The sequence below is a fragment of the Meleagris gallopavo genome, chromosome 13, assembly GCF_000146605.3.
Source record: "Meleagris gallopavo isolate NT-WF06-2002-E0010 breed Aviagen turkey brand Nicholas breeding stock chromosome 13, Turkey_5.1, whole genome shotgun sequence".
NCBI lineage: Eukaryota > Metazoa > Chordata > Aves > Galliformes > Phasianidae > Meleagris > Meleagris gallopavo.
In genome coordinates, this window is record NC_015023.2 from 16,981,379 (window position 1) to 16,992,975 (window position 11,597).

An 11,597-nucleotide genomic window follows, 5' to 3' on the forward strand; every position below is an offset into this window, starting at 1 on the left:
GCGAGAGCAGCGAGGATGGGGACGAGGAGAGCGATGTGGAGAACCTGGCCGGCGAGATTGTCTACCAGCCGGACGGCTCGGCCTACATCGTGGAGAGCCTCAGCCAGCTGGTGCAGAGCGGGGCCGCCTGTGGCAGCGGGGCTCTCCCCTCGCTGCTCCCGAACTCTCTCTCCAAGCAGGGGGAGCCTTCCGGCACCGCCCCCGTGTACCCACAGATCATCAACACCTTCCACATAGCCTCATCCTTCGGGAAGTGGTTTGAGAGCTCAGACCAGACCTTCCCGAATACCTCAGCCCTGGCGGGCATCAGCCCCGTCCTGCACAGCTTCCGCGTCTTCGATGTGCGACACAAAAGCAACAAGGATTACCTGAACAGCGATGGTTCTGCCAAAAGCTCCTGCGTATCCAAAGATGTTCCCAACAATGTGGACCTGTCCAAATTCGATGGCTTTGTGCTCTACGGGAAGAGGAAGCCCATCCTGATGTGTTTCTTGTGTAAGCTTTCCTTTGGGTATGTCCGCTCGTTCGTGACCCACGCGGTGCACGACCACCGAATGACTCTGAGTGAGGAGGAGCGGAAAATTCTTAGCAATAAGAACATCTCCGCTATCATCCAAGGGATAGGCAAAGACAAGGAACCTCTCGTCAGCTTTCTGGAACCAAAAAACAAAACCTTTCAGCACCCTCTTGTTTCCACAGCTAACCTCATAGGCCCTGGACACAGTTTTTATGGTAAATTCAGTGGCATTCGCATGGAAGGCGAGCAGGCCCTGCAGGCTGGGCCAGCTGGCGGAGCAGAGCCGCCGCCTTCAGGCGTCCTGGCCCCCGGTGCGCTCCTCAACCTGGGTGGGCTGACCAGCTCGGCTCTGAAGACTCCAATTACCTCAGTCCCCCTGGGCCCGCTGGCTTCCAGTCCCACCAAAACCTCCGAGGGGAAGGACCCTGGGGTGGCAGAGGGGGAGAAGCAAGAGGGGGGTGACCAGGACAGCCTCTCAGAGAAGGCAGAGCCTGTGGAAGAGGTGGAGGAAGAGGAAGAAGAGGAGGTGGAGGAAGAGGAGGAGGAAGAGGAGGAGGAGGAAGAGGAAGAAGACGAGGATGATGAGGGTTGCAAAGGACTGTTTCCAAGTGAGTTGGAGGATGAACTGGAGGACAGGCCCCAGGAGGACCCTGGGGCTGTGGCAGGCGGCAGCAGCAGCAGCAGCAAAAAGGACCTTGCTCTCTCAAACCAAAGCATTTCTAACTCTCCCTTAATGCCTAACGTGCTCCAGACCCTGTCACGGGGCACAGCTTCTACTAGTTCTAATTCTGCTTCTTCCTTTGTCTTTGATGGTGCAAACAGGAGGAATCACTTAAGCTTTAACAATGAGGGCGGCGGAGCCAATGTGGCAGAGGGCAGCAGGAGGCTGGACTTTATCGATGAAAGTGCCAATAAAGACAATGCCACAGCACCAGAACCAAATGAGAGCACAGAGGGCGAGGACGGGAGCTACATCTCCCATCACCAGCATGCTGGCCCCCTCTGTGAACTTGGGGGTGGGGAGTGCCCCTCGGGGAGTGGTGTGGAGTGCCCAAAGTGTGACACGGTCCTGGGCTCCTCACGGTCGCTGGGTGGCCACATGACTATGATGCATTCTCGCAACTCATGTAAGACACTCAAGTGTCCCAAGTGCAATTGGCACTACAAGTACCAGCAGACGCTTGAGGCGCACATGAAGGAGAAACATCCTGAGCCTGGGGGCTCCTGTGTCTACTGCAAAAGTGGGCAGCCGCACCCACGGCTGGCACGGGGTGAAAGCTACACCTGTGGTTACAAGCCCTTCCGCTGTGAGGTCTGTAACTACTCCACTACTACCAAAGGCAACCTCAGTATTCATATGCAGTCTGACAAGCATCTCAACAACATGCAAAACCTGCAGAACGGAGGGGGAGAGCAAGTTTTCAGCCACACCGCCGGGGCGGCAGCAGCGGCTGCAGCAGCCGCGGCCGCTGCGGCAGCAAACATTGGCAGCACCTGTGGGGCCCCCTCCCCCACTAAACCAAAAACCAAACCCACCTGGCGGTGTGAGGTGTGCGACTATGAGACCAACGTAGCCAGAAACCTTCGTATTCACATGACCAGTGAGAAGCACATGCACAACATGATGCTGCTTCAGCAAAACATGTCCCAGATCCAACACAACCGGCACCTGGGCCTCGGTAGCCTGCCGTCCCCTGCTGAGGCCGAACTCTACCAGTACTACCTGGCGCAGAACATGAACCTTCCCAACCTGAAGATGGATAGCACTTCCTCAGATGCACAGTTCATGATGAGTGGATTCCAGCTTGATCCTACCAATCCCATGGCAACAATGGCTCCATCTCTAGGTGAGATTGAAGGGTTTTCCACTGTTCCTGTGTGTAAGGAAAGAGTTGTGTTTGTGCCACGGGCTTTGTTCTGTCTCTGCAACTCACGGTGAAGTGCAGCTGCAGTGCAGTGGATTGCCCGTGTGTGTTGACCGAGGATGGAGCCTGCACAGTAGGGATGGAGCAGAGAATTCTCTTCTGCATTCTTCCACAACATTTTGTCATCCTAGGAAAGTATGTCACCTTTCTTAGTTCATTTTCTAAAAGTTCTGGAAGGAAAGTAATAGAACAGTAGTTGTAGCTAATGTGCACTGAGTGTTCCTCACTACTGCAGTCAGGATGCTTCACTGCGTTTCCTGATGGATTGGGCTTGCTTTGGTAAGGAACGTGGGCACTGTCCGGATGGCTTTGTGAGCTGCTAGTGCTCCCAGAGCTGGAGGCTGAGGTGGTGCGCTGCGTATTGTGTTGCCTTGAGCAGAAAAGGTAAGTGTGTTTGGAGAGTTGCGACAAGTTTGGTAGACGTTCCTCTGCTGAAGAAACTCAGCTGAAACCACCCCTGTGACTCCAGCACAATAGATAAGATTTGAGGCCTGACCAGAGGAGAGTCATTAAACAGAAGAGGAATGGCTCTTAGGGAGGGAAGATTATTTCTCTCATCAACTGACAAAAGCACTTTGAAATAAATTACCAAATGTATTTTTCCTGACAGCAAGCATTCATCATGTTTGTGTTGGCACTCTGGGGGGCACACTGTTATCCCCACACAGTTCAGCCCAAGAATTAGAATAGGGTAAGGAATAAGTTTCTGTCAAGGTCCTCCACCAAACTGCTTTTATGTCCCCTGAGACTGACAGCAGTCACTGCAGCCTCTGTAGTAGTTCTGCTTTCATGCTAGCGTCCCACACAGCACTTAGGGCATGGCAGATGGAAATGACTTATTTCTGCGTTGGTTTTGCTGTTGCTGAGGGTTTTTCACAGTGCCTCGAGAAAGTGCGTGAAAAGAGATCTGCCACTTACCTGCCTTCCTTTGAACTGATCTATTTGTGCTGCTCTCTGCCCTCTCTGACCTTGTCCATCCATTGATGCTATTATTACTGATGCACTACATTACTGGTTCATTGGTCTCATGCATGTTCTCCTTTCCTTCAGCTATTCATAGTACAGTTTATTATTAGTCCAGAAGGACGTGAAAGTCATATGAGAGAACAACAACACAAGATACTAAAAAAAATGAAAAAGAAAATGGAGGAACTCAAATGATTATAACTTGAAGTAATTATCTTAATTATCTCTTTTTCCTTTTTTTTTTTTTTAATTATTTTATTAGATGTCCCAGCTTGCATCTTTGGGAGGTCAAGGACATGAGCTTGTCTGGTATATTTTCAGTAGCTCCAAGTTGCCACCTGCTGTAACTGACAATTGCTTGTAATGTAGCTTACAGCAGCATGTAATGTTACACAGTCATCTGTGGGTGGTTTCTTGGGATGTGCCCCTTTTGGGACTCGGAGCCTCCTTGCTGAAGTAAGGGAGGCTGGCATGAGAGAAGTTGGGAGTAGTTTAGCTGAAACCTCTTCAAGTGCATTACCAGGCCTTGAGCATCTGTGAGGTTGCCTGGAAAGTGATTTGTGAGCAGTACACTTGATGGTTATAAATCTCAAGCTGAGGATCACGGAGGGAGGCCCTTCCCATGTCAATAAGCACTTGACACAAGTTTAGCTCATTAAACTCATACGCACGCTGTGAACTTTGTTAGAAATCAAGCACATTTTTCCCATTTTTACTCTTCAGTCCAAAACTGAGCTTGAGAAGAATATTAATAAATCAGAAGATATTGCTTACAGGTTTTTACTGCACGATGCTTTAAAGGATAGATGGATTTGAAGAGAGGATTTCAAGATGTGTCCTAAGAGGAATGCCTAGAAAAATTACTGTGATTAGGAGATGCGGGCTGTGGAAGGCAAGTGATGGCTCTCTGTGTGCGGTGAGCAGCTGTGCAGGAGTAGCTGTGGAATTGTGCTGTGGCACAGCAAGATAGAAATGATGTGAGAAAGAGGACCGTGGCTGCGCTGGCAGAGGGGCAGGGCTCTGGCTCTGGGCTCGTCCCATGCAGGTGCTGCACCGGCTGTGGCTGCGGGCCTTCAGACAGCTTGGGGTGCGGTTCTGGTACCCGCCCCAGTGCAGAGCAGCGTCGCAGTGGTGGCTGTTTCTCAGCGAGCAGGTTGAACCATAAGAAACTTCTTGGTGGGCTGGGTAACTGCTGGCCTGAAGGTTTCTTTGATAAAATCAGATTTTTAAGCCAAGCTATGACGTAAGATCAAAGTAGAATACCGGAAAGCTGCAGGGGGAGCATAAGTGTCTTCAAAATGGAGAAAGAGAGTAAGGTGGAGCAAAGGTCCTAACAAGAGGCTCGTGGTGGGTCCCTGTGCTTTCACATAAAAAGTTAATGTTAGAAAAAAATCTCTATCCCTAACTTCAGAGTACTCTGATGTAAATAAGAGCTTGCTGTACTCACTTACTGTAAGTGAACGGAGTTCAGCTCTCAGTTTGATCTGTGATATTTAAAGACAGCAAGCATCTTGCTGGTTTTCCTTGACATGTTATTGCACTCCCATTGGTAATAATGGTTGTCTTTTCCTTGGATGTGCAAAGCATCTGTAAGCATTGTTTTTAGAAGACTGCCATTTTAAACTCTTGGACGAGAGAGCGGATCTGAGTGGCACTGTTCAGACTGGGTTTTGTACATGCCATGTTCTGCATGCTGCGCGCTTCTGACTGCAGAGTGGTGACCTAACTGCAATACTCACGTGGCTGTAAGTGTATAATACTTGTGGCCAAGGTCTGTTCTTTGCTTATTTTTCCTTTTTGAGACTGTGCTCAGGTACTGCACAAGGCAACATTTCTTGCTTCTTCAGGTAAGCAATTAAAAATAGGATAAAGTATTGTCCTGTTCCTGATACGACCACAGAGAATTTCAGAGCAGCACCGAGGAACTTTTCCTTCTCAGAAGCACTGTAAGAAGTAGAGCTTTTCTTGGCACCTTTCATGGGCGGAGGGTAGGACACTTCTCTTTCGGAGCTTGGTGTCTACAAGGTGGGTAGCAAGAACTGCTGCAGTCCTGTCCCAGCCTTACATGCTGGCTGCTCTTTTTTTTTCTGCAGATATAGTACAGAATTGAGGGATAAATGAAGGGACAGCAGTGCTTTGCTTTTGCTATGATTTTGGTGAGTGCAAGAGTTGCACTGGGAGCATGTGTTCCAGTCTGTGCTATTCTTCTGGCAAGTGAAGGATTGAGCTTTTCTGACCTCTTTCTCCCCTTTTTCCTTCGTGCAGTGGGTGGAGAGATCCCCCTGGACATGCGGTTAGGCGGTGGACAGCTGGTGTCTGAGGAGCTAATGAACTTGGGTGAAAGTTTCACGCAGACAAATGACCCATCACTGAAGCTCTTCCAGTGTGCTGTGTGCAACAAGTTCACTACAGATAATTTGGACATGCTGGGCCTTCACATGAACGTGGAGCGCAGCCTCCCTGAAGATGAGTGGAAGGCAGTGATGGGAGACTCATACCAGTGCAAGCTGTGCCGCTACAACACACAGCTCAAGGCAAACTTCCAGCTCCACTGTAAGACGGACAAGCATGTACAGAAATACCAGCTGGTAGCACACATCAAGGAGGGTGGGAAGGCCAACGAGTGGAGGCTGAAGTGTGTGGCCATTGGGAATCCAGTACATCTGAAATGCAATGCTTGTGACTACTACACCAACAGTCTAGAGAAGCTGCGTCTTCACACAGTAAACTCGAGGCATGAGGCCAGCTTGAAGCTCTATAAGGTAAGGGTTGGCTTTGCTTTGTCTTCCTTCACTGCCCGAGTGCTGGAACAAAGGAGGATCTCCTTTGAACCTCAGTGGATTGTGATCCTTTGGAGACAAGCTGCTCATCTCTCTCCAGCAGGGCCCAGTCTCACTTGTGCAATACAGGTTTTGGCTTTTGTTATCGCAGCACCTGCAGATTTTAAAGCCTTTGGCCAACAAGCACTGATTTCAGAATGCTTTATTGGGGTCTTCAGTGTCTTAGTATCGCACGTGTGTCAGATGACACTTTTATGTGCAACAAATGGCATTCATTTTTGAAAATGTGCAAGATGTTATTAGCCACAGTTTACTCCCTTCTGTAAGGTAGATTGTTAACCCATATGAGATGCTTCAGGAGAACCTGAAGGCTTTTGCTCTTCTGAAAGAAATGGGTTATTCTGGCATGGAGAGTGCTGAGTGGAGCGAGCAAGGAGGGAAGAAAGGATGGAAGAGGGCTGCTATCACTGTGTGTTTATGCTCTCTATATGTTAATGCCGGGATCTGTAAGGAAAGTGTTGCTTAATGCTGGAAAAGGGAGAAGCTGGGAAGAGAAACCTTGTGTGAGTGCACATACGATTGTGCGTGTGACCAGACAGTTGGGAGGCATTGCAGGATTTCATCCCTGGTGATACTTGGCCTGGGACTGCCATCTTGTTTTCCTTTCTCTCTTTGTGTGTTTGTTTGTTTTGGCTTCATTTTGTGCCTTCATAACCATCTTCCTCTCCCTGACGTATTTTTCTCGCTCACAGCCCCCTCCCCTTGCTGGCCTGAACCCTGTGGGCTGTAACCCAAGAGGAGCTCCGGATACAGTAAATAGTCCTTTCACTTGTGCAGCAGAATTGCTCCAGACGTTTCTATTGATTTTCACTGGACTTAAAGCTTCACCTTTTTCTCTAATCATCCCATAATGGCTTTAGTATGATCAATCAGGTACGAATTGCCATAAATCTAAGCAGCTGCATACCTTCCATTCACACATGCTATGCTGCTGATTGCCTTCTTTCTTTCACTTTTTCTATTTTTTATCCGTCCTCATACTTTTCCCCACTTTTCTTCAAATGCAGTGAGATTTTTTTTTTTACATCGAAAGATGTATAAGCAGATGATATTTTTCGCTTTTTGATTGTTTGTCAGTTATTTTTATTTATGCACTTTAAAACTTGACTTTGAGTGGTACAGTATCCCACCCACGTCATGGTGCAGATACATTATCTTTCAAAACTCCTGGGATTTTCCTAGGAGTGAGCAGCTCCAGCATATTCAGAGAGGAAGAATGTCACCAGGACCGTTTCAGAAGGCTTGCCTAGAAATGTGATTGTTGGACTTTTCTGAAATTGATAGGGAGGTAGTCAGTTGAGGAACAGAATACAATTCTGCTGAGCTTGCCACCAAGACCAAAGTGTCTGTGATGAGAACCAGCATAATGCAGGAGTCTAGCTCGGAAGCAAGTGGGTCTTCCCTTGTGCCTCTGCTCAGATATGCAAGGGACTGAGACAGTAAAATCACCTTGGAAGCTGGGGGTTGTAAGTATTGCGCTGAGACTTTATAAAGCCAGCTGAGGAATCAAGTCTTGTGTGTGTGTCTAAGTGCTGAGTGGTGTCCGGAACCAGAGATTGAGCAGCTGGGGAAAGGACCTGGTCAGCCCTGGGAGCACAGGTGGAGGCAGTTGAGCTGTGGGACCAGAAGGGGTGGAGCCCCGCTGCGGCTCTCTTAGGCCTCATTAAGGGCTGACTGCCAGTGGGGAAGGAGCTCTGGTTGGAGATCCCTTCTTGGTGGAGTCTTTCTTGTGAGCCTTGATTGTTGGAGATGGGTGAGCTCCTTTGCTTTCCCTTTGAAGTACCATCCTATCTGTCCTCATCCCTTTGTTGTTAAACTCCTGTATCGCCCTTCCACTGCGTTAGTCTTTCCCATTGCAACAGTGTGGGATTCAAACCAAAGAGATATTTGAAAACTCTGAGTTTTGACACTTAACGTTGTTCTCTTAAATTACTAAAATTTCCAAACTCTTCATTGGTAGTAGCTTTTACTGGAGAAGAACAGCTGGAGCACTAGAGCTCTAGACACACTGCAGCTGGAGAAAGGGAAAGGTTGGAGGGTATGTGCAAATGCCTGTACCTCATGCACTAAGATTCCTGTAATGCTCTGCTCAGGTGAAGAGGAACTGTTGTTTTTGAGGATCCTAAGAGGCCTGGCAGTGCTCGGAGTTGCTACAGTCCTGCTTTGCTTCTGATGTAAAAGCAGTGAAACACCAAAGAATAACGCACAGAGAGTAGTGAAATCTGTTGAGTGGTCTGTACATGAGTGTAACAGAAATGCTGAGTCGCAGCTTGAAGCAGTGATGGAGCACCTGGTGAGAAAGCAGAGCCAGCCTAGGGGACCTCAGGTGCATGCAATGTACCCGAGTGATGAGAAGGGCTGGAGTGAGGATCCACCCCTTCAGAGCTTATTTAAGGGTTAGCAGAGGCGGTGAGGGTTAGTTATGTTGCTGGAGATCCCTGCCTGCCTGAGGCCTTCCCAAGGTAAGCGGACTCTCATTTGTTTCTGTGCCCATAGCACTCAAGCATATCCTCACCTGCTGCAGCCTAGGATTTTGCTACTATGCTATCAGTGCTGTTCTTTCTGTTGCTTTACAGTGAGCTTACTGGTGTGTCTGTATCAAGTCTTGAAATGCACAGTATGGGATTTTCTTTGTTTTGATAAAATGTAGCTCCTGTTGCCCAACAGCTCACCTGCCTGCTATGGTAGAGGACAGCAGAAGGCAGGATTCACTGTTTGGGATTATTAAGGGAATTGGTGCTTGACCTCTGTGGATAAAGCAAGCTGTTTTCTGAGTTCTCCATGCAGTTCTTGCCATCATCAGAGTGGTTGCAATGCCGTGTCTCTTTTGATAGCTGAAAAGGTGCAGTGGGAGTGGGGGTAGTTCATAGAATGGTTTCTCTTCTCTCAGGCCTTGGTGTGGTCTGCAGTAAATTGAGATTGATTGGATGTTATTTTTCCTCTTGCTAATGTAATCCATTAGCCTGGCACATGCATAATCAGTTTAGAGCACAGTTAACTGGATGTAATCGAGTTCTTCCCTGCCTGCTGGAGAAAATCCTCTCCAGATGCTGCTGGGTGAGAGTACATACTAGGCTTATCACACACAATCCTCCTTATTCTGCTTTTTTTTTTTTTTACCATTTTCATCTTAAATTATCTGTTTTTGGCTGCTTGCATTGCTCATGAGCCTCCTGTGTTGCTGCTACCTGTTGCCAGAAATGCGGAGATGCTGTTACCCATACATAGGTCGGTGAACCTTTCAGGCATCTCCTGTATTGCTTCCTGTGTTGGAGAAGGTTTGGTATTCTGCTGCCATCTTTGTCCTGTGTGTCATAATAGTTCTCATCAGCCCTCTTCCCATGTCAGTAGCACAGTTGTGAGGCCTGAGGAACCAGCGGGGTCTGGTGATCCTTTTTCCTCTTGTTCCCCAGAGTCCCCATTGTCTCGCTAAAATCCTGGAGCTGAATTGGAATTTGTTATTTATCTGTCTCTTGCTGGGAGAATGCTGTACTTGTGCCTCTGGCCATGTCGTCTCGTCTCTTTTGTGTGACTGGAGATTTTTATTTTCTCAGAGAAATTTCCTGGGAAGCAGGAGTACCGCTGTAAATGTGTGATGCTGTTGCTAAGATGGCAGGAGGTGGCTGTGAGGGTTTGGGATAGATGGCAGCTGGGAGGACTCCTCTTGTCCCAGTTAGGACAGCCTGATGAGTGTGGCACACCGCTGGGGTTGAGTTGTGCCAGTGGTTTGAGCAGACAGGTGGGGATTGTGCAGGCTCCTCACCAGTGCAGGTGTAGTGCAGCAGAAGCAAGTCTTGTGTCCTCGTGAGCACAAAAGTCTGACGCAGACTTGCAGCAAGTGGTCAGGTGTGAGTTCCCAACAGCTACTGCACAGGTGGAATTTCCAGAAGGGATCAATGCGAGAGCCAAGAGCCAAGTTTGAATGTCTTCTACAGCTTCCTGAAAACCTCTAGTTCAGAACCTGTAGCTCCATCAGAAGTGTAAACAAAGAATAACTGAAGACAGACATTGCTGGCCAGACTGCCGGGTGAGTGTATGCATTTAAGTTTGTTTGATGTCTTTCTTTTCTGCCTTTCCAAGTGCTGAGTTAACTTTTTCAGAGAATGAGATCTGGGGGAGGTGGGATGGGATGGGGTTTGGGCTGCAGGATGCCCTTCAGAAAGGTTCTTCGTTAACAAGGAGATGTGGAGTAAATGGGAAGAAGGCTCCTTAATGTCAGTACTCAGGGAACTAGCAATTACAATACTTCATGGGTCTGTGCTGTTGTGGAAAGGAACAAAGATGACCAGAATGGAAGGGCAGCTGCAACCCAGCTGGAGGCAGTGGCAGTCCCTTTCCACCACCAGGCAGCACTCGCCTCCTACTGCCCGCCCTGTGGGAATGTGCTTGTGTCCTTTGAGAGCGGAGGCTGAACAAGAAAGATTAATCTTGGGTAGGATTAAAAATGAAACACCTACCAAAAGCCCAGGGAAGTGGCACATAGCTGAATGGAATGACTTATGTGAAGGCGATAAAAACACTTTGGAATTAGCTTAATGTACAGGTCCAAGCTGCAGCAGGGCAGAGGAATGGGCAGCAGTTGCTCACCTTACGCTGAAAGCAGAAAAATAAAGAGCACCTGCTATGATTAGCAACGGGGTTAAAATGGAAAAATGCACTTTTGTGTGGCACGTCATTTGTCTGTGAACTCATTGCTGTGGGTTGTTATAGAGAGCAGACATGCAGATAGATGGATTGAAAAAGGAGCGGGACAGATACGTGAGGAGCTGGTGCATTGGTGCTCATTAAATGGTAATTGAGATGCAAACTCTGGCTCCATAGGTTCTCAAATAGCTGGTAGCTGGAAGCTTTGATTATGAACTGGGAAAGGTTTGTTATGCATCTGCCCTGTTTCCTCTTACAAACTCCACTGCTGGTGTCTGCTTTCTGCATGAATTTGAGGTGGATTGATCCTTGATAACAGCCATAATGGGTGCTATCTGTTACCAGTACTCCCATCTACTGGCATCCGCATTGGACAGCACACTGCTTGTCCCTGACTCTGTTGTATTATTTGTCATCTTCAGGGGTTGGTTGGCTTTAATATGCGTAAGAGAAATGCTTTAGGAATGACAAATTGCCAGTTCATTAACATCTGGTCACTATTTTTGCATTAATGTGAGATAACAGGGCCAGAAATCTGTAATATGGCAAAGCTGAGATCTCACCCCTCTGCTTGGCTGACAGTTGGTGTTTCTGTGGGGTATCAATGTATGAAAGCTCAACGTTTTTCCAGGCAAGGACAGTAAAGAAAATATCTCGGGTTTTCAAGTTTTAGAGAGAGGAAAAGAATCGTATAATTATTGGCAT

General features: G+C 48.0%; 1 protein-coding gene across 1 annotated transcript in view; it reads left to right on the forward strand.

Annotated features, from left to right (window-relative positions):
• The window catches only part of ZFHX3 (zinc finger homeobox 3), a 71,521-nt gene extending 64,290 nt beyond the window's left edge, over nt 1-7,231 (forward strand). The window contains 2 exon segments of the mRNA XM_031555416.1: nt 6-2,364; nt 5,674-7,231. Of these exon segments, the coding sequence (XP_031411276.1) occupies nt 6-2,364; nt 5,674-6,470 (3,156 nt within the window). The 3' untranslated portion in view covers nt 6,471-7,231.
• The last annotated feature ends 4,366 nt before the right edge of the window (nt 7,232-11,597 follow it).